Below are 27,021 nucleotides of genomic sequence, written 5' to 3'. Positions count from 1 at the left end.
CCTTTTCCCATTCAAAGCGAGTTCGAGGTCATCCTGGGCTATAAGAGCCCATGTATCAAACATATAAATGGCTGCTGTCATTTGCTGCAGGAAGGATACCTACTGGAATTAAATACATCTACCCAGTAGTTAACAGGTCACCCAATTTGGGGCTCATGCCACATGGAAGGCCGGTAAATCACTGGGTCAGTGATTGCAGAGCCATTAAAACGCGTTTTTAGGACGACTGGGTGGGCTCGATGGTCGTGTTTGAGAACATTTCAGAAAATAACACAGGCTTTGGAACTTGACTTGCTGCTGGGCAGGGACTACAAGTCGCAGGCAGGCGCGGGCCGGGAATTTGGAGAGGATCCCTAAGCGGCAGCGGGCGCGCGCGGTGCGCGTGTGAGCGAGGGCGAGCGGCGGGCGGGTTGTGCGCCGGGCATTGGCAGGCGGGCTGTGGAGGCTGGGCGGTTCCGACTGCCTGACGCCAGCGCGACCAGATCAATCCAGGCTCGGGGAGCGAGCGGCCGCACCAAGGCGAGGCCAGGGCCGAGGCGCGGGGACGGCGGCCGGGAGCTAAGCGGAGTGCGGGGACGGCGACCGGGAGAGGATCGGAGCGCGGGACCCGGCGCCCGGTCTCGAGCGTCCCCGCCGATGGGCGCGCCGCCGAGCCGGTAAAGCCGAGCGTACCCGAGCCGACTGGAGAGGGACTAGTCCTGTGCCGCGCGGGGCGCACCGGGACAGGGACCAGCTCCAGGGGATCCCGGGCGGGCTCCGGGGGCATCCCGGGCGGGTTCCGGGGAGGATCGGGGACGGGCTCCGAGGGCATTCGGGGCGGGCTCCGGGGTCGATCTGGGACGTGCTCCGGGGAGGACCCGGGAGGACTCGGGGACCCGCTCTGAAGGGAATCTGGGACGAGCTCCGGGACGCAGTCCCCCCACCCCCCATGATGGCGCCTCGCGGCCGCGAACCTGCCGCCAGACCTCCTCTCCCGTCTCCCCGCGTCTTTGTCGGGTGTGTCCAGCTCTCCGGGGACCCCCGTTCCGCCTCGGGCCGCAGCCCCATTGTGTCCCCGCCCTGGCCTGCAGACCCTCGCGGGGACAGCGCTGCGCTCAGCTCGGGTCTGCCTGGATGGACGCGCGCGCCCCTGTGGGTCCCCACACAGCCCGATTTGGGGATTGGGGTTAAGGAAAGTTCGCAGCGCAGTTCCCTCGGATTTATTCAAAGGTCTGGCGGCCTCCAGTCTCCCCCCCCCCCCTCCTTCCGCCTACACCCCCTGCGTCGCCCAGTGTCGCCTCATTCCTTTCCCTTTACCGGATTCGATTGCCTCACTGCGCGTTCCGAGCGCCGAGAACAACTGCTCTCGTCCAGACCGTCTTTGTTAGTGTTTCTGTCGCGGGGTGGGGGCGGTGGGCGTGAGAGCGCGGGCCTGTGCGGCCGCTTTGCGGACTGCGTGTGAAGGTTTCGGGGGCAGCGTCTCCCCGAGGTGCTTTGGGGAGCCTGGAGGGACCATCGCCGGCCTCATCCAGACACTATGGCAGGTCGTGGCTTTTGTTTATTTGGAGGCACATGCAGTTTTTCTAAATGCACGGTACAAAATAATCCAGCCAAGAGCTTTCCATCTAAGAGAAAATTCTGAAAATCCCAGCCCGTGCCACAGCCATCTAAGAGAAAACTGTTGTAGAGTGCGTGTGGTCAACCCTGGCCTCTTTCTTCCCCCTCTCTAGGGTTCTTGGGTGACATCTGAAGTTTTCAAAGCACGGTCTGAAAGGAGTTGCTTGGTTTATGTAATGTCTTCCTGTTGCTGGAGCAAAATCACAGCTTGCTCTTTACAGCATCTCTCCCGCTAAGGGCCTGTGGTGGATAATGTGCCCCACACCTCAGCACAATGAGAAAACTGTTCTCTGACCAGGTTCATTTTTCATCTTGTTTATAAGTACCACTTTAAGTTGCCCCGGAAGCTGATGAGCTCTGCTGGAACAATTCACAAAGAGTCGAGGCAGAGGCAATGTTTGTTGCCTGGGTGTTTTCAATTGGTGTGAGCATTTTTTGCACCAGCGTTTCTGTGATAGGCCTAAATAGGCTGTACTGACTTTGGGGTGTGCCCTCCCCGTCCCCGCTTTTCTCGTTTTCAGTTATATGATATTTCTGTGAAGGTGGTGCGCCATTTGTGTAAGTCTGCATTTCTTAGGAAACCGTAAACCAGGGTCTCGAGAGATGGGTTGTCTGGGGGTGGGGATGCCAGAGGCTCCTGAGGATGATCAGGTTTCTTCAAAGGATAGGGATTTGTCCTTGATTTAGTTTTGACCCTTGCAACCATAGGTAGTAACCAAATACACTCTTCCTTTTGCAGTGTCCTCTAGTTCTAAGCCCTTGGAGAGATGGTGGTCTTTGTTTTGGAGGAGTGGCAGGGTTGGTGTGTGTGTATGTGTGTGTGTTTGGCAATTAAAAATGGTAAAAAAGAATTTACATTCCTTTTCTGGTAAGTGAGCATTAAGAGGAAGTAAATCTTAGTCCCCAGCTACCCATATTAGTTAAAAACTAAATTTCGGTTTCTAATCTTGATTTCCAGCTATTCTGGGCCCAAGATAAAAATGCAGTAATACGGTAGATTGGAAGAAGAATAAACCCCGATGTAATTAGATGAGCATATCTAGGCAGCAGTAGCCTACATAATCAAGGCCAAGTTGTGTGTGTGTATAAAAGATCTCATTTGTGTGGTCTTACAAGGCTAATGGAAGCATTGCCGAGACTTTATAAATAATGTAAGTTGTGTGTAATGCAGAGTCTCCAGAGAGGCAGAGAGAGCATCATTACCAGCCTTTTCAACCTGCTCGAGATCTTAAATTGATTTACAGCACTGAACTGGTGCAAAATGATACATCAGGATGACATGGGGTCAGCCTGTAAAAGTCTGTGATGTCAGCCTGTTAGTTCAGCCATCATAATTAACCGTATTATAGGGCAGCTAGGCGGGAGTCTGGCGTTATATTCAGGCATGGGTGGTGCATGGACTTTGTTTATGATGGGAAGGAGAGATGGGGAAAAGAGGAGAAAATGTTCGGAGCTGGGATTTCTGGGGTGGGGGGGTGCTGCATCTTGTAGCTTTTCATTTGGTACTCTGGGGTGGCAGTGGAGACCCTTGCAGTTCCGGTCTTTGTATGCTTAAGTCAATGTGAATTTAACCTGGCCTTCTGGAGCTTGCACTGTGCTGTGGCTTTAACGGGTCAGAGTCACCAGGCTTCCACTGAAAACAGGCAGAAAAGGACGGGCCCCACGTTTGCCTGAGTTCTTACAAGGCTGTCAGTGCAGGTCCAATTCAGGCGGCCTACTAACGGGACGAAGCCTTGTCTGTGCAGCTCAACACCGTTTAAGACACAGTGTTGCCTGTACCTCCCCCATCTCTAGTAGCCATGTTACTACCATGTGGAATAGAATGTGCGTGGGACAGTGCTTATTCCCAAAGAAAGTTCTAGACTCTAGAATCTAGAGCGTTGACCCAGGACCTTCCTCAGCACAAATACTTTTGTTCGGAAAAGCAGTTTGGTAGCCATGGCTACACAGAGAAACCCTCTCAAAACTCAACCAGCCAACCAACCTCCAACAGTTCAGTCTGGAGTGATGGTTGAAGACAGTGGTTACTATGACATCGGCTTCTCAGTAGAATTTATTTGCCGTTTGTGATCATGATTTAGAGAGCTAGGTAGATGGGGATTCTCGTTTTCTCCCTCTTTCTGCGTTTTTAAAGTGTGCTGGTTATAACTTACTTAAGCCCTGGAGTGTGGTCCCCACTTACAGCTGAGGAAACTGAGGCAGAGTGATGGTGTTACCCAGGCTACACAGCTGGCGGACTGAGCATTGACAGTCTGTTCAGGGATAGGAATCAAGCAGCCCGAGCCCTGAGCCTCATTCTTAACTGTCTGGTTTGTTTTCTGTTGTGCTTGTTTCTTTCTGAAATTTTTTTCCCTCTTGAGCTCTCTTTGTGCACAGGCAGTTTTTCTGTGACCTGAGTAAACCAAGTTTAGGAAGTAGGTCTACAAACCGAATACTTACTGACAATAAGTTATAAAGAAATTTGCATTATTAAAGGCCAGAGGGATGGTTCAGCATGTCAGTAAGGCTGAAGAACTCCATTTGATTCTAGAACCCACGTGGTGGAAGGAGAGAACGGACCGCCACAAGTTGCCGCTAACCTCCTTAAATAAATCAAATATTAAGACATCTTACATTTATTTCAAGGTAATTCTTTGGTATGCATATACATTACCACTTACTAAAAAGGAAAATACATTTGCTAATTAGTCAGATGGATGTCCTTGTTTGTCTGTTTTACCTTAAAATTGGCTGGGCACACAGGACATTGAGCCTCTGTAGACTGTTTTTCAGAGTTGACTTTATGATTGTCAGTGCCGAGAACTTCAACCTAAACATGCCATGTCAAATGGCAGAGGTGTGTTTAGGACTGTTTTAGAAATAACTGGGAATTCTAACCTAGTCAGATTCATTGAACATTTTCTAAAACTCAAGCCCAGCGACTTGAACATCAGTTTGTAGGATGGAACGTTCTAACTACTGTCCAGCCCCAGGATACTAGTACATGCTGAGGGGAGTCTGAGAGAGGCTGAAAGGCTCTTTCCTGTAATTAAACAAGCATTTATTTGTGTGTGTGAAGAGGGTAGGTGCGCAACACACAAAGGTTGAGAAGAACCCACTGGGGTCTTCTCTCCTTCACTGTGGGTTCCAGGATCAAGCTCAGGTTTGTCGGTAGCACCTTTACCCACTGACCTTCTGTACCAAGGCATCAAGAGGTAAAAATTTGCCCTCTATAGTAAAACAACAATTGTATACATTGTAGTTTTTTTCCTCTGTGTTACTGTATGTATAAGCACATGCATGGGCAGTGCAAAGCATGCATGATGCATGTTCCAACCCAGTTGTACGGTGCAGCAGGGGCTGCCAGGAACACCTTGGATTCATTATGCATTTGATATTGTTTGCCTGATGCATGTTGCCTGTCTGTCTGTCTGTCTGTTTATCTACCTATCTATCTGTGTGTCTGTCTGTCTATCTATCTATTTATCTATCTATCTATCTATCTATCTATCTATCTATCTATCTATGTGTCTATCTGTGTGTGTTTTTGTGAGTGTGTCTGTCTATCTATCTACCTACTACCTACCCGGAAACTCAGTAGGCCTTGCTTTGTCAGTGTGGCCATGACTCTCTGCCTGTATTTTCAGGCCTTTAGACAAATTAGTTCCTTGTCTTTTTTTTTTTTTGAGGGGTGCTTTCTCCCATTGCCCCCATTTAAGCAGCACATGACTTGAAGACAAGTTTGCCAGGAAGGCAGCGCATTTACAAGTCCAGGCAGTTGTGTCTCTGCCTTTCTGATTAATTCCCTCCACTTGCCCTTTGTGTTTCTGTGATCAGTCCCAAGCTGATGCTGCTGGTAAAGAAAGTTTCAGTAGTCTAGTTTATCTGTCTTATCGGAAAGGCTCGGCTTCCCCTGAGCTGCTGAACTCCGCAGCTGGAGATAAGAAACAGTTTGTTGCAAATTCCTTGAGGACTTTTTTCCTTTTTTAAGGATGGGTGTCAACTTTTGTAGAAAGTCTCACTGTTCAGTTGCTCTTAACATTTTTGGAGGAGGGGTCAGAGCTGTTTAAGAATCTGAAGGAAGCACGGTTCAGTTTCTAGCTGGTTCCCACACCCTGTATTCTCTCCTATCTTCCTACTCAGAAATGCTGGTGTGCACTGGTGAGTGTGTGAGAGGCTCTGTGTTTTCAGGCGAAGTGCACTGTTTGCTTTTGAGACTGTCCTGCCAATTGCTTCAGAGACTAAAGATGCTTATTGTTAAACACTGCTTTCAAGAGTGTCTAATCTAATTGGTTCCTACCGAGCTGGCCAATCTGAAGCCAAGAGAGGTTACCTGGCTTGTATAATGTCTCCCATCTTACTGATTGAAACAGAAAGCCAGACCTGGTCCTCTGAGTATTGAGGGCCCATTTATTGGTTTTTTTCCTGTTACTTAGTGTTCCTGAGGCACTGGGCTGAGCACATCCTGGATCTTTTGGGGAGGGGAAGAAAGAAGAATTTCTTTAGGCATGATTTTTTTGTTTTTATACCTAACATTGTTTGAGCTAAGTAGCAATTAAATCTGACAACCATAGGGAAATGTTTGCTTTCTACAGCTTAAAATAGACTTTTTAATTTTACAAATCGAAAAGAAAACCCCATGTCTGATTTAATCAATGGGATCTTATTAGAAATGGGCGATTTAAGACTGTGTTACAAAGTTCGAATTAAATCAGACAGTTGTGACATGTTGAAAAGCCCGTGAGACCCTTCTTTTGACTCTAGACCACTGTATTCCTCATTAAAAGCTTAAATGTGGGATGTGTAGGGAAGGAGCCAGGTAGGTATTAGGAGAGAGCTGGAAAGGTAGAGGAAGAGAAAGGGTAATTTAACGGGAAGAGTGGAGAAAATATGTCAAAATGATGTTGAGATTGGTGAAGTGTCTTGGTGTTTCTGTGGTACCAAGATTATAGGCTGTGTTTTAGCAGCACATAGGACATCTCTTCTGAAGTCCAGGTTTTTCAGTTCTTATTCCTTTTTTTTGCTGTTATCTGGTGGTAGAAATATTCAGTCTAATCTGTCCATCAGTGATCTGATTTGTAGCCAAAACACATGAAGTATTTTCAGCAATTACTTAACTCCGAAATGGCCTCCTTTAAGTTACGGAGCGGGATGAAACCAGGAAGCATGATGCTCTCCTGTAACTACTTCAGATCCAAACTGTTAGTCTAGGTGTGTGCTGAGGTAGGGCACAGTTAGGCCACAGAACTGCTCTGCAGAAATGAGCCGCATCTTCAGGGTGCTCATTTGCATCAAAGACGCTGTCATGAACACTTAAAACGTCAGTGACTACATCCTTTGGGAGCAATGGGAACTGCCAAGGTGTAGTAAGCTCAGCTTTGCAGTTTTCATTATAAACTGGAAACGGGATTTGAGAATGGACCACCCCTCCCCCCAAAGAAAGAAAGAAAGAAAGAGGGAAGGCAGCAAAGAAAGGAAGGAAGGAAGCCTCAGACTGTGCGGCCCCAGGAATCCATGTCTTTTCTGTGTGGTTCCCAGCGGTGAAAAGAAACCCTTGTGCTCCTCTCTGAAGAGCCACATCTGTGGGGTGGGGAATCGGTGCTGCTGGTTGCCTCTCCCTCCTCCATGTTGTTATTTATTATTAGAGATCCTCCTGAGTTGAAAGAAGGAACACGTAACACACATCTGCATTAATTAAACAGCCATATGTTCCTTAGTTCAGGGTGTCAAAGAATGTTCATGGTCGCTGGGAAGGAGAGATATGGAAGGGCCTATGTGCTTATTCAGAAACATTTATTACACTGAGTTTATTAATGTTTTAGTTATAGTTTTCCTTCATTTTAGAGCTCCTGTGCTATATCTTTTCACACAATCTCAGATAATTTTGGGGTCTACTTATTCAAACTGTTCCTTCCTGCCACTTGTCTGGTTTTGGTCTCTTTACTGTGGGCTTGTGCAGAGTAGACGTATTTCAGAAGGGTACAGCTATTTTTCCTTCAGTTTCAAACACCAGAGGACAAAAAGAGTAGCTAATTATCTTAAACTACTATAATTAGGCATTAAATTAAGTCATTCATTTAGTTAAATGCAAGTTTCTTTATTTGTTTAGATAGAAAGAAAACATTTTTTAATAGTAGAGTGATATAAGCCCCTTATTTGGTGATTTTTAAAAAAATTTAGTTAAAGTTAATGTGTGCATCAATTACCCACAGTTTTTGTTTGTTTGTTTGTTTGTTTTGGTTTTAACAGAGTAATTCATGAGAAGACACATAAAAATGAAAGAAAAGAATCAGTAACACCATAAGAACACTACAGGGCAGCTCGGGATTCAGTGTCACGACTCACGGAGGACTCCTGTGGGATACAAGTACATGGGGCTTGTATCGTAGGGAGCACAGTGGATAAGCAAGGGTGAGTGGACCTTTAGCAGCCCTGTCCAATAGAAAGTCTGCAGCGGTCCAAGTGCTGTCCCTGTACCACCCAGAGCTGTAGCCACGGTGACTGTCAAGCTCTGAATGTGGTCAGTGCAGCTGAGAGGAATGGTCTTCCTTCATGACAGAGACGTGTGTCAGTGTTTGCGTTAGCCGTACGTGGCTACCCTCTAGTGAGCTGCCCTGTCTGACGTTGGTGGGCGTTCCTGGCAGAGAGGATGGGGTTGTGCAGCATTTGGGACGGACAGTTGAAGGTTTTGTCATGTGCTGTGATGAAGAAGCACCGACAAGTCACCGAGAAAGCTGCCATGAGTGTACAATCTGGTGGGGTAGATGCTGTATGCTGCATTTTTTAAAAAGCGTTCTTCTTTGTGATGATTAATCTTTGATAAAATGGAAAGCGAACAAAACCAGACAAAACGAATGAAGATGTGGCCATTTTATGGCTGTGGGATTACAAGAGGGAAGTCAGAGGTGACCTGTAAGCTTCAAACCTCAGTGGCTAGAAACCTGATGCAGCCGCTCCATCGTAGTGAGGGATAAGGCTTGTGCACGGGAACAATGGGATGGATGTGTGCATTTCCAGGGGTTCTGTGAGTAAGTTAGAGATGCGAAACTCAGAGCTACAGGTGGGATCGTTCTGTGCACGGTGAGGGGGTGTCGGGTCTCTAGCTACCTGCTTGGTACCCAAGAAGCCCAGAAGAGGAGACAACATGTAAATTCACCTTTCCTGCCCAAGCCCACACCTAGGAATTAGGAAGAATATTTGAAGAAGTCAGAAGAGGCAACTGTAATAGAGAAGTAGCCTTGCAGGGTTCCATGGGTCGAGAGTCCAGAGTGGGCTCAGAGAGGAGGCATGCCTGCCAATTGAGCTAAAGAGGGAAAAGCAGAATTAAGTGAATGTAGGTGTGCAGAGAATGGGTATATTAGGAAGTGGGGAATAGATTCTTACAAGAGCTGACAGTGTAGAGAGGGCGCAGAGGCGGAGGGACATCACTAATGAGTCTGACTGGTCTGCATCACAGATAACAAAATACCCTGTAATGTCTGAGCAACAGTGGGTTATCCAGGAAAGTCCCACAGCAGAGCGCACGCCGGCTCATCGGCTGGCACTGCCTGCCCATCTCTGCATTGCCATTGCAGGGAGCTGGGTGCCTTGGTTAAGATCGCGGCCCATCCGGCGCCAAAACGCTCATTGTAACTTCAGAAAAACTATTAGCCGTGCGTCTTCTCCACTAGAAGAAAAATGGAGATGGCAGTCCAGTGCAAGATTTGCTGTGGGCGTGAAAGAGGAGTGGTTGTGTATTTCATCTAGTTTGGAGCCTGATTTCATGTTCCACCAAGGAAAAACTTGACGTAGCTTTAGAGATATTAAAGCAGTGTGAAAATGTAGGAGTAGCATCTCCTCAGGGCTTGAAGGGCTTAGCGTGGGACCAGCCTCCTAGTGAGCGCTCTGCTCTGGTAAGGCTGAGACAAATCAGTGCTTTCACAGTTGAGAATGTTGACCAGGGCAGCATCTTGTCCAGTCCAGCCTAGATAAGGGAGTTCCGGAGGAGTCTAACGACCTCTGTGGTTTCAGAGGGGTTAACAATGGAATCTTTGGAGAAGGAAGGGCAGAAATAACCACGTTTGGGAATTTGTTCTGGTTTCCTGTCAGCTGCTCTGAAGGTTTTTGGAAAGCGTAGTAGTGATTGAACTGAGGGAAATCCCTTTAATGACCAAGATAAGTTACTTAGATTGCTCAAAGCCTTTAAAAATTACTATTCTGAATTTATTTATGCCCTTTTTTTTTTCAATTGGCCTTTCACCCCAATACCGGGATTAAATTTCTGTGTCTTTTGTTTGTTCTTTTTTACATCATTCAGTAGTGTTAAACACCCCCCTCACCGCCCCACTCTGACAATACATAATTATTTCTGATCGATTCTGGGATGGAGTCTTACTGTGGTGATCAGAAAGAGGGTGGGCACATGGCAGTTGGAGAGCGTCAGCACTTGGTACCTGAGGAGCCTTCTAGATGTGTCTCCAAGGCAATGTCCTGTCAGCTGGGATGCACCAGTCCGCAGACGGCCTGACAGCAGGTCTCAACATCCACAGCATTACCGTGGCCACTGAGAACCTTCCAGACATAGCAGAAAGCAAAGCCCCAGGAGAAGAACTTGGGGAATAGGAGTGAGCAGTTCACAAACACTGGTGAGGAACGTGTCCTGTAGCTTATCCCTGGGAGGGCGCAGTGTGCTTCCTTAGTGACTTCCTCCCCGTGCGTCAGAACATGTCTGTCTGGCAATGAAGCTTCTCCCAATGAAGGAGTGGAGGCCAGTATTTCAGTCTTCCCTTCCAATGAAGGAGGGAAGCAGGGGTTGTGGGGAGTGTGAGGTACATGTAAACTCCACCCATTTCCTCCACAGTAACCTGTTTCCTCTGGGAGAGGTCTTGGGGCCAAGGGTCACCTCGCTAGAATTTCACGTTTCTGGTCCGTTAGGGCTCCTGCACATGCGTGTGGTTGGTGAGCTGGCACTCCTCTTCCCTAGTGCATTTGAAAATAGGTCCCCCCAGCCTCCTGCCTGTGTCGCCGTAGTAGATTTCACAGTGACATGTTCTCATTCATATGAGATAACAGTGATGTCGTAGAATGTGGCTTTGATTATGGAGAATGACTGGTTTATGAAGAATCAGTGAGAAAGTCTCCCTGTGTAGTAAAACCTCGTCTAAAGATAAAAAAGCATCCAGGCCTAATCTCCTGGTTTTCTGTTATGGATAATAGTGGGCAGGGGTATAAATGGGCATTCATGCACTACCCGGATGAAATCTGCTGGTGATTGGCAGGATCCTGACCCAAATGGATCCGAGTCTGTCTTGCCTCCGAGGCAGGTATAAGGCTGCCGCTGTGTAGCCGCCAGAGTTTGTCTGTCTTCTTCCCACCACCACCTTTAAATGGCCCGAGTATTTTCGAAGTGGAGGGAAAGCTTGCGTATCTCTGTAGGCTCTGTGTTCAGCCTGGGGCCATCCCTCCCCATCCTTTATAGCCTCTTCAGGAGGATGAGTGACTAGGACGAGGGACCCTGAATCCGAACGCACTGGTCAGGAGTGTCCCTCCAACACGTCCAGCTCAGTTGCACAGGAAGAATGATGCTAATTTTATTAAATGTGGTGGCTTTTTTGAAGAAAGAGAAAAAAGTGTGCGTGTGTGTATTTGCAGACAGCTTTTGGGAATCCGTTCTCACCTGCCACCTTGTTTGAGGCTTTCCTGTGTCTGAGCTCTTGGTGTTTCTGTCTCTGCCATTCTTACTTGGGTTCTGGGGACCAGGCGAGCTCATTGACCCGCTGAGCCATCTCCCCGGCCCAGTAGCTTTTCCTAATGGGAAATAAAATGAGCCCTTATAAGAGTTGGTGCTGTGTGGCGTGCCATTGCGTCCGTCACAGCGTCCTGTTTTGTCGTGGGTCCTTGCTGGCTTTTAATAAAATCGCTCTGGAGCGATTAGTAACAACCTCATCACCTGTTCTGCTCAGACACTTGCTGCTTAGTTTGTCTAAGCTTGAGAGAATGTTGGTACGTTTTAATTTTTTTTTTTTTTACTAACTGGAAGAAAACCACTTATCATCCAGAGGATTGGTACAAAGAGTAGATGACATTTATTTGTGCTTAAGGAGAGTGTTGTCAGATTGTACGGGATGGGATGTTCTGTGTTTCAGGAAGGCCCCTTCTCAGAGGCGCACACCTTGTGTCGGGTCTGGTTTCTCAGTCAGTATTAGCAGTGCCACAAACACACTGGGTTTCATCCTGCACATCCTGTGCTGTGTGAGAGAAAAGGAAAAGTGTGAGCTTCTCTCTGAAGAGGCAGTCCAGTTGGTGCAGCTACCAGACAGTGACTAACGTGAAAGGCTGGTGATAAGCTGTTGATACTCTGTAGCTGAGTTTTAAAGGCAGTTCACATGTGCTTGGGGTAGTCGCTCAAAAATCAAGGGCTTGGGAAGGAAGTTTGATGCAATTGGTAGGGAGTTCTACATTTTCTTATTTTAGTGTGTGCACCAGCGTGCGTGTGCGTGTGTGCATTTTTGAGCATGCAGGCATACCATGCCGTGCCTATGGAGGGCAGAGGACAGTATGGAAGCGCTGGTTCTCTCCTACTGTGTTTCCCCGGGGGTTGAACTCAGGTCATCCGGTGTAGAGGTAAGCACCTACACCCCCTGAGTCTCGCCTGTCTGGGAAAGAGGTTCCTACCAGCCTACTTTTCTCCCTTAGCGAATTCTCCAGTAAGTTCCCGAATGTCTAAAATGTGTGTTTATACTTAATGTGTATCTTATACAGTTTGATAAGGTTGGGATAAAGGATCATAAATACAGGGCTGGGACTCGGGAGCTCGTAACTGAGGAACAGCACAAACCTGCTTGTCTGGTCTCCCTCCGTGGTAGGACCTTCATTTCAGTTGTCATGTTAGCACCGCTGAGCTCCTCGGGTATGCAGGCTGTCCTCGTGATCTCTGTGTGAAAGCACAGTGGGTCTCACCTTGTCTGTACCCCAGAGACTCATCAACAGGCCTGTCACAGGAGTGCCTGGCCTGTCCGTAGGGAATCTGTCACACCGGATATGTGTGGAGTGCATAGTCTTCCGCTGTGACGTTTTTGCAAACATGTTAGGAAATCTCCTGTGTTATGTTGTAAGTGCCTTGTGGGTATGGACCTTGCATGGCTTTCATGTTTGGTAGCCCGTGGCAGGGTGCGGGACTGTTGTAAGTCTTGAAGCACATCAGTTAAACACTGAGCGCCCTTGATCTGTCTTTCTTTAAGAAGAGCCAGAATGTGGGGCTGGAGAGAACTCAGCTTTTACCAGCACTCAGGCTCTTGCAGAGGACTCAGATTCAGTTCCCGGCACCTGCATCAAGCAATTCTTTCGTGTGTAGCTTGCACGCCAGGGCATCCAGCGCTCTCTTTTAGTCTTTGCCCGCACTGCATTCATGTGCGTACACGCATACATCTCAAACATTTCATAATTTAAAAAGAAAGGATGTGTGCTTTGGACATCATTCCCTCCACCCTGGCAAGAACCAGAAACTTCTCAAGTTTTGTAGAGCCAGAAGGAGGCGTGGAAGGGCTGAGCGTGGTCACCTGTCAGTGTCTGAGAGATTGTTGTCAGGGCACGGAGCGTGGGTTGCAACTGGTTGGTAGGAGCTAGAGGCCAGGGATACATCTCAGCTGCTCAGGAAGCAGGGGGATAACGGAAATGGTGTGGCTGATTGTGTGTCTGCTTTCTCTTTTTTCCACTGTCACGCCCCTCACCCCCCACTTCTTCAGTACTCGAACTGCTGTGTATCAGACTGTACAGTGATTGCTGTGTTACCAAAATCAGAGGCCTGATAAATTCTTGGCTAAATTTTCTTCACTTCTGTGCTTGCTGACTTGGGAAAAGTATTGTCTCAAGCGCAGGAAATAGCCTAGCAACTTCTTTTTTTACAGTTTTATATTTTTAATAAAGGACCTTAAAAATAACATTTAAAATTATATTTACCCGTTTATGTCCATGTGTCTGTGGGGGGGGGGGGCATACGCACCATGGTGCACATTTGGAGGTCGGAAGACATCTTTCAGGTCCGGTCTCACCTTCTACCACGTGGGTTCCTGGGGTCAGAAGCTGCTCAACAAGCGCCTCTACCTGCTAATTGTCAGCCCAGAAAAGGAGTTTCTCAAAAGTTTAGTATTCCACAGTCAGCTAGGAAAGGGGTCAAGAGTGGAGCTGCATCGCCGTTGGTGTGACATTCTCTTGTCCTGCTTCACTTTACTTGAAGCTCTGTAGTTCCAAGTGAACAGGATTTTGTCCTGGCCACCCTGATAAAACCCGCGCTTCATCCATGGTGTAAGAAGATGGGGACCAACCGAGAGGGAAAACAGCAACAACAGAAATAAGTTAGGAAGGAAGGGGTTGGAGAGATTAAAATAAAATATCAAACAAATCCTTCTGCCTTCTGCATCAAACAAAGGGGGTGTTGCTCAGGAAGCGGGGGGGGGGGGGGGGGGGCCTTGCCAAGTTCCCTTGGCCAACTGGTCCGCTGGCTGCTCAGGCCTTAGTTATGCAGACTCTGAAGTAATGCAGGCCTCTAGGATTCACACAGGGATGAAGGGAATTGGTGTTCCTCGCCCTCCTTCAGATTTCCATCCTAAGGACCCACAGCTGAGGAGACACGGGAGAGGTAGTGGCCACAAAGAATACGACAGTGTTGGCCATTCCCCTTGCACGTGTGTGTGCCTTGGTAGATAAATAGCCAGTGTCCAGGGTACTTCCCGTGGTCACGTTCCTTCCCTCCCACTGTGCCAACTGTGCTGATGGGAAGTCTTCAGTCTTCTGTGCTTTTGGGCCAGTGGTGAGCCTTTTAAGAATTTGTTCGGTTGTGGACGAGTGAGCACTAAGACTGTCCTGTAATTGAGCAGGTACTGGGGGTTCCCGACCTTCCTGCGAGCATAGCGTTGGGGCTTTCTGATTGGTAAGTTTTACGGGGCTTACTGGGTAGGACTGGACTTAATCCAAAGCAGATGGCCTAGATTGTGGAACAGGTAGACCTGGTCTATGCTCATGTATCTCTAAAGCTTGGTTTTTCTAAATATAGTGAGAAACGGCCCGTGTTAGCTCTTAGGAGGGACAAAAGCTACCGCTCTGGTTTCTCCCCCAAGCGGCTACATGTGATGGTCGGGCTATTGGTAGGCATTTGGAAGGTTGACAGCGGATTGTCGGTAACTCGTGGGAGTGGGAGACAGCGCTAGCTGCTCTCTCATTCTTTCCGTGACTCTCCAGAGCTCCTCCTACAGTTGGTGCTCCCAGGTTTACTCTAGAGGAGAGGCAGACACAGTTTGCTGTGAAGACGTTAAGGTAATTGGGAACATTTCCTCTTTTCTTGGTAATAACCATGTGTGCTGAGACTCTTACTCTTGATGAACTGTTGGCAGAGGATTTAACGGGACACAAACTTACTTTTTTATAATAGGAAACCATTTTGTAAAATTGAATTTTTGATCCTTTAGCCGAACTGCTTAGTAAAAGAATCCATTTGTGTCTATGTTCTATTTATCTAGGCAAGATCGTGGATTCTAAATGGGCACAGGGATGTAATGTTTCTCCGACAGCCCGTTCTGTGCAAGTGTTCTTCAGTTCCTTCCCCTTTATATATGTAAAAAGTCTGTGGGGCACCTGTTGGCCCAGTCCTGTGGCGTTTTGATGCTACAGAGAGGGAACATCCTACCTACTTTCAGCTTTCATTCTTGGGGTTTTAGACATGAGAACAAGAATTGGTAGAAGCAGTGGTTGGCTCCTGCCCCACAACTCCCAGCTCAGACCTAAAGGTGACTCAGCATGGACTGTTTCCATTGAGGTTTGCAAATGCTCACAACCCTCACACACAGCTTTAGTGAGGTCTGCAAATGCTCACAACCCTCACACACAGCTTTAGACTTTCAGACTTTCTGAAAAGGTTTCATGGGAGAGACACCGATTTGTAGTGTCTTTTAACTGGAAAAAAAAAAGTCATTTTTTTTCATGTGGTTCATGAATTTATTTCTCTTTTTTGCATGTTTAGTAATAACTGTGTATTCGGTGTATTTAAATCTGGTGTTGTTAGATGTCTGTCGTCCCCACACACACACCCCAGCAGACTATGGACACATCTCGCTGTGTGACGCTCCTCACTTTAGCTCTGCCAACTCTTGATTTCTCTCCTTTGCCAACCTTAGACCCTTTCCCCCCCTTCCTCCTGGGACTCTGCAGCCTTGGGGGGGCTCCACTCCCTTTCCTGTCAGTCACCCACGCTCTCGCTGCCTATTGGTCACCTCCGTCCTGCCTTGGGTTTGAGACAACCCCTCCATACTCAGTCTCTTGGTCGCCATAATACTAGGCTTCAAACTTCTGAGAATGAAGCAGACGTCTCCAGCCTTATGTTTAACTTCCTCTGCACAAGCAGCATTCCTTTCAGCTTCTCACACACCGTGCTGGGTCTGGGCCTTTAACACCTTCTGTCTTAGTGACTGCCACCTCCCCACCACCCAGGCTCTCCTACTCAGAGTCCCTCCCTTCAGTCCACCACAGCCCAGCAGGCTGCAGTAATCTTGTTAAACTGCAAGTCAGATGTGCCTGATTCAGCTCAGATCTTCTGACAATAGGTCCCACCTCAGGCTGGCCCCGGGCTTGCCTCTGTCCCCTCATCCAGGCTCCACTCCAGCCCTTTTGGACTCCTTCCTGGCCTTCCCGGAACATTGCAGAGGATTCCGGACAGATGGCCTTTGCACTCGCTCCTCCTGGATCTCTGTTTCAGGCTCTGTTCTCAGTGAGGCTTTCTTGACACCAGAACACGACGCCGTAGATTTCAGGACACTGCCTCTGTCTCGGTGCTTCCAGCAGCTCTTAGTACGTCATTGGTGTTTGCTGAGAACTTAATTAAACAAAAAGAAAATTGGAAAACTTCATTTGACATACAGAAGCAATATCAAAAGGGCAGAACTTGGCAGATTGATCCATTAACACACTGTTCAGATGTTTCAGTGTGCTGCTGTTTCCATTCAAACTCTGTATTCACACTTAATCCGTGTAACAACCAAGTGGCATTGGGGGTGGCGTCAGAGTGCTGTGGCAAAGTGAACTGGGGGTCAGAAGAGGCAGCAGCTATACAATGGGGAGCAGTTCAAGCCCTTTCAAATTAAGGACTCTTGTTTTCTAGTTAGGAACCGTCATAAACACACACACACACACACACACACACGACTTTATTTGAAAGCCTGAAAATCAGGCCTTGGCTAATTTTGGTTTTAGCCTGCCTTTTGTTTCCATCTTGAAAAACATAAAATAAGTGGTTAATGTTCAAATTCCTGACAATGTCAAAGCAGCAAGTTTTATTTCTCTCACCTGTGCAGGAAGTGGCCTCCACCCAGCTTGACTGAATTAGGGGGGAAGTGATTTTTTCAAGTGATAAAAAGAAATAAAATTCCATGCTCTTCCCACAGGAGGGGCTCAACAATTGGGAGAGTGGCGGGAGGCCATATGTTGGTTTGCAAAAGGATATAACTCGTAAAGATGTTTCCTTTGATGCCTGCGGTGATCTTGGATGTGTTTCCCCTCTAGAGGGTCCTGATTAAATTAAGCAATTAAGAGCGGAGCTGAAGGGTCTAAATATAGGGAGCAAGTCCACTGTCCTGCCCTGTTACACCAGTGTGCTGCACAGATGTGGCTGTTGTTACAAACAGCACCTGCAGATTCAGCAGAAGAATAGACACGCATGTTCTGAAAGACGCTAGGGCGTGAGAGTCGGGGGAATGGATGGACGGCCTGTGCGCAAATCCTCTGCCATTTGTGGATTTGCTATTTAAGTTCCTTGTTTCTTAAAATTCGTTTCACAGACGTTTACTTTTCTTTCTTGTCCTTTTTGTTTTGTGTTCTTCTTTTGGGGTCTTACTATGTATTCTCTCGGTGGCCTTGAGATCTGCAGTAATCTTCTGCTTCCTAAGTGTTGAGTGGAAGCTGTACACTACCACTGAACCTGGCTGAGCCCTGGGCTTTTATGCCAATAAACATTGGCTGAAAGGTAGGTTCCCACTCCAGTGTGTCAGACAAATGGCCTAACTTCTGAGCTTCCAGACTCTTAGTAGGACTGAGATAGTCATAGATAGATGCCTGGAGGGTCTGTAAGATGTCGAGACAGACAGCCACTGTCTCCCCAGGAACTCAGCTAACAGCTGTCTTCCCTGGGCACTAGAGGAAGTTTGTCCCGTTTAGCCTGCTGTAGTCTGTAAAATTACTGTTTAAGATTAAAATTGCTGTTCAAAGAGAAGAGTGTCATCGTCTGTTCATTTGTTTGAGGAGACGACTAAGGGGCTCCTCTGCATTTCACTGAGCACTCAGGTGAACTTTTCAGGGGAGGTCAGGGGTCCCGGGTCAGTCCGAGGTTCCTTCACGCTGATTACAGAGCGAGCATCTAGTAGGGTTTAGGGGAAATGGGGAAAAACCAAGTCTGGTGGATAGTAAAGAAACTTTGCATTGGCATTACTCTCCTCACCCAAAGAATTATCTAAGGAGAAGAAAACAAAGCCCTGAAACTTGTTGCTTACGGAATGTAAGTACAGTGAGCCAGGCTGCCCTCTTGAAGCCTAGGGTGTTGGGGAAAGGATTTGTGTGTGCGGAGGGTAGCGTTTTCTAATACACAAAATTACTAATTTACATACCTGATCATAAATTCATAAACTACATGTGTCCTGGGAAGCCCTGTTGTGGTGAAGTCCGAAATTTGATTCATCAGGGGGACAGTCCCTGTGAAGTCTGTCACAGTGTCCAGAGGTGCTGTGAGGGGTAGTCTGGGACTCATACCCTTTCTCTGCTGATTTCTAAGTCTGTCTAAGTCAACACTCAGGACCATGTGGACCGCCTAGCCTGTCACACTGGCAGACTAGCTGTTAATGTTTGCGCCTTAAAGGCACCTGTACCACCGGCTGACATCTTTCATTACCTACTACCCCTTCCCCACCGGGGAAAAGCCAGCTCTGGAAAGGACTTTTTCTTTTTAAATGAAAATGGGTAAACTACACACTACACACCGTGTGTCTTCAGTCCTGAGAAGGAGTAGATTCCGGTGACCTCTGAGCATCCTCATGTTGTTTCTTATATAGGGATTTTGTGAAATTATTTTTCCCCCTGGGACTTGACCAAGAGTTCATTTTAGCCAAATTTTCTGGCAGTGAAATAAAGTCTTTAAAACATGTTTTAGGGCCGAGAGAAGGCTCAGTAGGTAAAGGTGCTTGCTGCCAAGCCTGACAGCCAGAGTTCTAACCCACATGGTGGAAGAAGGAACGGACTCCTGAAGGTTGTCCTCTGATCCTTGAGCAAGGAAGGACACACACACACACACACACACACACACAGACATACACAATACATACATGTAATTGGAAAAATTGAGTTAGATGCCACAGAGGAAATATTGAGGGTTTGTATAACTTTCAGCTTCCTTTTGTTCTAGGGTTTTCTTTCTGACTTTGGCTAGCAGTAAAGCCTTGCTGTCCGTTTGACCTGAGTTCTGATAGGGTGTCTTGAGAGTTGAGCGCTCTTTTGAGTAGGAACAAGGAATGAGCGGGCAGTTCACATGGCTTTGCCCACAGAGAAAACCCCTTCAACCACGTGGGAGCAGACCACAGTATTCCTACTAGAAGGTGTTTTCCGGGACTGAGGCTGGCCTTCATTGTTATGCTTGGGTGATAACATTGAATCATATAGCAGCTTCCACTTACCTTTTCCCACCTGACAGCTTTCTTCTGCTTGATGGGGGAAGAGGGTTTCCTTTGCCAGACAGCTACACACTCCACCTCCTTTCTGAGATAATACGTAGCCTTAGCTCAAACTCAGTATGTAGACTAGGCTGTCTTCAAACCGGAGACTTGTATTCTGCCTGCCAGAGTTCCAAAATGAAAGCGGTTCATGATTCTGCTTCACTATTTATTCCTCTCACCCCCTTACACTGGGAGCCCCAACCTACCGGAAGGGCTGCCCACATCAGGGAGGGCTTCTACCACCCTCAGGGAACTTTCTCTAGAAAATTCCCTGACCGATAGACCCAGAGGTGTGGGTAACTAATTTAGGTACTTTTTAACCCAGTCAAATTGACAATGGTGATTAATTTACAAAAGCTGTTGTCTTTGTGAGGCGTGAGGTGTGGCAGGCTTGGGACTCTGTTCTCTGGCTTTTCCAGTAAGAAGTGCTTGGCTATGAGCTCTGCCCCTCTGAGGCTCTGCCTCACCCAGTGGCCTAATTCTGTGCAGTCCTACTGATGGCTGGGCTTTCTTGCCTGCTTTTTGACTTCTCTATTTTATTCTTCCATCAAGACTTACGAACAGCGTTTCTTCACTGAATTACAGGCTTTGGGTTTTTTTTTTTTTTTTTTTTTTTTTTTGTTTTTTTTTTTTTTTAATGTTTTATAATATATTCCTGGCAGTGAGCCTGTGAAAAAGAAAATTTTCTTATAAGCTTTTTCTTTTGACTGCAGTTAGTCCTCTGTTAACATATGGTTTCTGTGAGGGTGAGGGATTAAATTTTTTTAAAAAAAAATTCATTTTAGAATAATGAGAGTTAAATTATAGGCCCCTGGTGTAGTCCTCTTTGCCTCTTTTTGATGTTCCAGTTTAAATATTTCGGAGGAAGCAAGAATTCCGCTGCCTAAAATTAGACGCTGGGGTAGGTTAGCTGTACCTGTCTCTAATGCTGACTCAGACCCCACTGCTGGGGATACCAGCAGTTCTCAACCTGTGGGTCAGGACCTCTTTACACAGGTCGCCTGATACTACAGGAAAACAGATTTACACTTACAATTCATAACAGCAGCAAAATCACAGTTGTGATGTAGCAACAACATAATGTCCTGGTTGGAGCCACCACAGCGTGAGGACCTATATTGAAGGGTCCCAGCATTAGGAAGGCTGAGAACCCCTGTTCTGTACAGTGGATCTTGCAAATGTATACGCTGCTCTGATACCCGGGGTCTATGGCAGGATGGTTTTCTATACGGAAATAACAAATGACACTGATCTATAAGCTCTCTGCAGATCTTGTTTATTCTATATGTTCATAGGATCATGGTGGTCATAATGTAGTCAGGAAACAGGCCCTGGGTTGGTTGGAGTTACGAGAAAATATCTTTCTTTAAAAAAAAAAAAAAAAAAGCAAAATCTTGATAAAGTTTTCTCTTGAATAACTTCCCCAGCTGCTAAGCAGTTCCAAAGTTAATCAATACCCTGTGCTGTTCTTCTCAGTACACTGATCACTATGTCCTGATACCACGCTTTAGTTAAGACAGAAGAGCTGGGGGAGGGGGTGAACCAGAGAGAGGGGGGCCTGCCCTGTGCACAGCTGAGCACTTACTTGTAAGGACAGGGTGAGCCTTCCTTCTTTTCCTCAGTCATTTTTCTGACACAGACTTCCTAGAAAATTCGATTATCTCCTCAATACCTGCCTTTTGTCTAGTCCACTGTTTCCCATGCCAGGGTAAGAACTGACGAACAGCCTCTGCGTCTGAGCTGAGACCGTGAGTGGCAGGTCTTCATCTCGTCTCCCTCTTATTAAAGGTCCAGGCAGGCTTTCACAGGTATGCAGGTCTCAGTCCAGGGACTGCACAGCCTCCTGGGTGTTCACATCTAATTCAGTCAGGATGCTCGTAAAGAGGTCTGCTCTGTTCGTCAAGGAAAGTGCAAATGTTACGTGCCGACACATTTTAAAAGTGAATGTGTGTGTGCATATGTGCATGGTGTGTGCACGTGGACACGCAGGCCATGGTGTGCGTGAGTTGGTTTTCTCCTTCCATTTTTACATGGGTCCAGGGATCAAACTCGGCTTTTGCTGGGGACAAGCACTATTTTACCCACAGCCATCTTGCTGGCCCACAATTGATTTTCTTAAAGGATCAACTGTTGGTTGAATCCACAGATACAGAACTCATAGATGCGGAGGGTCCATTGTGCCTTCAGATACAAGCTAGAATTATTATTCCAGGTTTCTGAAGGAATTCAAGGCATTGATGCACAGACTGCATTTTGCTAGTATTTACACAATTAGGTAATTGTATGTTTCTTTACTAGATGAGGCACAGATAAGGAAACTGTCTATTGTGCAATTGGCTGATTTAGTTTCCTCTGACACAAAGCAAATTACGCAGCAATTAAAAGTATTTCAATATCACTCCTTTTAACCTAAGGAATACCATGTAAATTCAAAATTTGCCTTTTAAAAATGAATCTTCTAATATCTGTGTTAGCTTCCAGTGGCACTAATTGAAATCCTTCCCATAGCTTAGACTTTATAAGGGAAGTTCTGAATTAAGAACCATTTTTTAAGTTACTCTTTTATTATTTCTGGAGTTGGATCACACTGTCAATCCAGTTGTGGGGGTGTGCATGTGAGTGCTGGTCCCCACAGAGGGGGCTGGGGTTGTCAGTTGTGAACCACTGGATGTCTGGAACTCTGGGTTCTACAAGAAAAGCACCAGCTCGGGACTGCTGAACTGACTCCTGCCTCCTCTTACCCATCTGACTTGTGAGTGCACTGTGTGGATAGGTTCAACTCGTGTGCATGTGTGTGTGTGTGTGTGTGTGTGTGTGTGTGTGTGTGTGTGTGATATCTGTTGTACCTGTGTGTGTTGTTTGATTAGCAAATATTCACGTAATGCTTTTTGTAAAGACCAGTGAGCGTTTCGGGAAGTTGGAGACATCATTCTGTAAACCCTGGCTGTCACTGTTGGTGGACTCACATCCTCTTTGTAGCCCATTTTTTTCTGCGTAGTTCGCAGCCTCTAAGCAGCGTTTCTGAGCAGAGGTTCAGGGCTGATGACAGTTTACATTGTGGATGTATGTGTCTTTGTTTTCCAGTGACAAGTAATTCTATAATGAAAATCCTGGTGTGAAAAAAATTCCCCCCTTTTAGTTTAGAATATTCATTCTCTGCAAGTAAATTTAAGCTTGTGTTGAGGTGACTGGGCTGGTCACAGTGTCCCTCATTGGACTTTCTCTCTCTCTCTTTTTTTGGTCAGTGTGAAATGTTTGTATTTGCACAGGAGGGAAGGAAATCTCTGTGTGCTGACTCATGTTTTTATGTTGCGCTTTAAACTGATAAGGCCGGTTAGCTTCTGACATAAACTAAGGCAGGAAGTACACAAAAGGGACAGGGGGAGAATCTGGCTGTCTTGCCAAGTGTATAGAGCTCACTTTGGAGCTCCTCCTGAGGTAGGTTACCTGTTTGACCTGCACATGCACGTGTGCTCAGGCTGCATTTTTCATGGTCGCTCTGCTCAGATTCCAAGACTTGTGATCTTTCTGGCTTCATTCTTGGGAGAACTGTTCAGCCCTTGACTGCCCAGGTGCACGCTGTGATGTTCCCAGTGTGGTGTCTGCAGAGACCCTGACTGCCCTGTGTTCCCCAGTCACAGCCAGGCTTCACTTCACCCTCGCGCTAAGATGCACTCTTGCCCCTCCTGCTTTGGCTTCTGTGACTTTACTCGGGTTGACCCTTAGGATTCATGTCTGAGCGCAGACAGGTTAGGACTTTTAACAGTCTGTAAAGTAGACTTAGGCAAAAGGGCAGCTCACAAATGGACTTGCCTGTAGCAAAAACACTTAAAAGTTCTACTTGCTCTTGTCTAAAGGGAGGAAAGTGGAAGCCTCTTTTCAGAGGTCCTTGGTGGTGCTAGGAAGTGCTCAGGACGGCTGTTGTCTCCAGAATCCTGCAGTCTTTCACCAGCTGTCTAAGGTTTCCTCTTTGGAAAAACTTCCTGAAAGCCCCTGGAGGTAATTCTTCACTCCTTGCTGTCTTTTCTGGTCCCTATTGACGCTTGACTTCATCTGTTCAAGCTCCAGCTTGAACAGCCTGTGATGCCCTAGGACCAAGGCTGATAGTTGGGGTGCTTCCAGCTTTGTAGCCTCTCCTTGCTACACCCTAAGAAGGGAGAGGAGTGTGGAGAGTTTGGTGGGGGTTTTATTTTCATGACCTGACCCCCTCCCAATCCATACTTCCTCGGACTGTACAATACAGTTTAAGACAAATGGACACACACAAGTGTCAGCCTTTGCTTTTGCTTCTGCCTGTTTGACAACAGTTAGCACTTGCGGTAATTACCCTTGGTACTCTGTCAGCATGCCTTCTGGCAGGGCCCAGGAGTGCTTACCGAGGGCTCAGTGCAGTCTTGTGGGGCTGGCATTGGGAGTTACTTGGATGTTTTCACCTTTTCTTCCTGGGAGCCCGTTCAGGGTCACTGCCCCTGCTCCCCAAGTCTGGTTCAGTTCCAGGCATGTATGGTAGCTAGTTTGAGAGGAATAAAGATCCAGAGTGGTGGTTCTTAGTTACCCCTTGCACCCCAATAAACTCATTTCATATGGTAAACCCTCAGCAAAAAAAAATAACCTTCAGGTGGACTCTGAGATAAATAATACCTCCTATTTGGAAGTAAGTTATTAAAATATTAAAAAGCTGTTGGGCTGGGGTAAAGAAAAGGGCTGGAAGAAATTCAAGGCCTCTTTAGTTTGCTGCTGGAGGCCTGGAAAGAAGCAGTCTTTCCAGTTCTGAAACAAAACAAAATTACAAAACAAAACAACCCGCCCCCAGCTTCCACAGACAGTGAATTACCATTTCAATAGGTGCTGCTGACCCTGTGAAGCTTCTGAAAATAGCTGTTTCTCCCTCCTTCCCAGTTAAATAAGAACTTCAAAATAACCACTAAATTTGTGTGCTGCTCCCTAGAAAGGACCAGTAGCTCTATAGTGTGAGTGAAAAGTTGAGCTGTTGCTCTTTGAGGAACTTGGGAATGTGGAATCTTTTCATCTGTATAAGTTCTTCCTGGAGCCAAAGTCAGTCATCAAACATTTACTGAGAAGCTGTCCTGTACCAGGTACCATGCTCCAAAGATATGAGTATTATTTGAGCGAGCGAGCGGCCAGGCCGTTTACTCTATACTGAAGACGGAAGCACAGATTGCCCGGGTTAGCTGTGGTGACCAATTGTGGTCTTGTTTGAAGTCTGAGGATCAGGAAGGTTTCTCCAGTCTATTCCTGTTACTGGTCATTTGAGATTTTTCTATTTTATTGGAAGTTTGTCAGTCTTGCTAAGAGATAGTACAGTTTTATCAGTGTTTTGATTTTATAGTTTTCTCTAGTCTCTTTAAAGAAAAAAATGCTCTAGTCTTTTGTTTTTCCTTGAGCTTAAAACACTGTCCACCTGCTCATGTTAGGTACGTAGAACATAGTTTTCAGGCTTTTTTTCCTTTTCCAATAAATGCATTTTTTTCTGAGGTTTCCATGTGATTATGGCTTGCCACATCTTATTATTTTTGATATCATACATTTATAATCATTCAGTTAAAATGTTTCATCTGTACTGTAGTTTCTTCTTTGACTCATGGTTAAAACGTGCTTATTTCCAGTAACAATATTATTGCTGGTTTCTTAGCTATACTAAGACCGAGGGATCTTATTTATTACCATTTATTATCCACGGTTAATGTACACATGTTGCAGACATCAGGAGTTGTCCACCTTGTTTGTTCATTATCGAGGGGGGTCTTTCACTGACCTGAGCTTGCTCATTGGTCTGGGCGGCCGGCCAGCAGGTTCAGAGAGCCAGAGAAACCCACCCGTGCTTCTCAGAGGGCTTCCACTCAGTGTGGGCTCAGAATGGATCTCAGGACCTCCCACTGACACACAGTAGGCAGTGAGCAGCTGCTCTGCCCACAGAGGCTTATGCTCCAAATGGCTTTTCTCTGTCACCTGTTGGTTTTGCATGTGAGTTTGGTCACCTTCTTACACTTTAGTCTTCTGTCTCTATCAGCTCTTGTGTATCAGTTAATCATCAATCGCCCACTAGGAGTGCCGTCCCTGGAGTCCCTCCGGTTCTTGGCAGTTTGGTGCTTGGTGTCTGTTGAGGTTTGTCACTTTCGTTTACATATGAGGTGGTGATATGCAGATCACCCGAGTGGATCTCTGTGCCCCAAACACTCACATGACCTTTGTCCAGGGCTAGGGTGCTGTTGCGAGCAATCTATTCTCTTCCTCTTGTAAAACTGCCAATCCTGTTGCCTCAAGGCCCCACCCACCCTTATAATCTAATTTAACCCTAGTGAGTTCCTTAGAGGCTCCAAGCTCAGTCGCAGTGGGCACTATGCCTTTAACGGATGAATTTTAGGAGTATGTAGCCTGTTCCTGGTATCATAGAACACAAATGTTCATGAACTCAGCATGGAGTTTCTCCCTAATGAAGTCTAATTGTGAGGCTGAGCAGTATAAACCAAGCGTGGACAACCTGTGCAGTACCTGTTAGTCCCTGGCACATATTAATTAGCTGATTGTGACACAGTTAGAGGTAATTTTTAAATCAGCTTTTTGCCTTTTCTTTTGCAGGTGCTAACTGGGTCCCTTACTGGAACAGGAGGAACAACATTTTCTACCTTTCCGAACCGCAGACCAAGAAGCTAGAGAGAATCTATGTGAGAAAGTGAAATCTCTGTTGGCTTTGCGTCCCTACCTCAGAGCCGTCACTGCACCCGGTGTGAGGACCTAGAGCAGCCACCATGAATGTGACCAGCTTGTTTTCCTTCACGAGTCCAGCTGTGAAGAGACTCCTTGGGTGGAAACAGGGCGACGAAGAAGAGAAATGGGCAGAGAAGGCTGTGGACGCTTTGGTGAAGAAACTGAAGAAGAAGAAAGGGGCCATGGAAGAGCTGGAGAAGGCCCTGAGCTGCCCCGGGCAGCCGAGTAACTGCGTCACAATTCCTCGGTCCCTGGATGGCAGGTTGCAGGTGTCCCACCGGAAGGGACTGCCGCATGTCATTTATTGCCGTGTGTGGCGCTGGCCCGACCTCCAGAGCCACCATGAACTGAAACCTCTGGAATGCTGTGAGTTCCCCTTTGGTTCCAAGCAGAAGGAAGTCTGCATCAACCCCTACCACTATAAGCGAGTGGAGAGCCCTGGTGAGTGACCCTGTACCTTGCGCCCCGTGAGTCCGGCTGCAATAGAAACAAAAGCACCTTTCTGCTCTGAGTTGTAATTCTAAAATATTTGGGGGGAATTCTGTATGTATTTGTACATGTGTGTGCAAGAGAGGAGCACAGGAATGCTGGTAGGTCGGTCAGCCTTCCCTCACTGTAACAAGCTCCTGGAGCAATCACTGAAGGTATCGGTCCTTGGTCCCTTCAGCCCTGTACTCTGACTTGAGCACAGCAGCATCCTAGGGTGGATGGGTATCAGAGCAGAGCTCATGTCTAACGAGGAAGGAGCCTGACCCCACCATCCCCTCAGTGACTGGGATATTACTTTAGGCTTTGGGGACAAGACTTCAGCACTTGGACATTTGGGAGTGCTTTCCAGATCTGAAGTCTAGCAGCCCCCGAGTGTTTCATGCATGTTAACAGCCTCCTTCCCTCTAAGTGACTTTCTTAGGGACAGGTTCTGATCAAAGCATCAGGTTGCTTTGGATGCAGTTCTAGCAGGTTTAGCTGTGCAGTGAATGCATCAGAAGACAAC

The 27,021-nt window shown here is 46.9% G+C and overlaps 1 protein-coding gene across 1 annotated transcript in view; it reads left to right on the top strand.

Moving 5' to 3' along the window:
• Positions 1 to 446: 446 nt before the first annotated feature.
• The window catches only part of SMAD1 (SMAD family member 1), a 58,909-nt gene continuing 32,334 nt past the window's right edge, over positions 447 to 27,021 (top strand). Inside the window, exons 1-2 of the mRNA XM_080936911.1 lie at positions 447 to 656; positions 25,899 to 26,468. Of these exons, the coding sequence (XP_080793037.1) occupies positions 26,069 to 26,468 (400 nt within the window). The 5' untranslated portion in view covers positions 447 to 656; positions 25,899 to 26,068. The remainder of the gene's footprint in view (positions 657 to 25,898; positions 26,469 to 27,021) is intronic.

The sequence above is a fragment of the Micromys minutus genome (assembly GCF_963924665.1).
Source record: "Micromys minutus genome assembly, chromosome: 24".
Taxonomy (NCBI): domain Eukaryota; kingdom Metazoa; phylum Chordata; class Mammalia; order Rodentia; family Muridae; genus Micromys; species Micromys minutus.
This window is presented reverse-complemented; position numbering and strand designations above follow the sequence as displayed.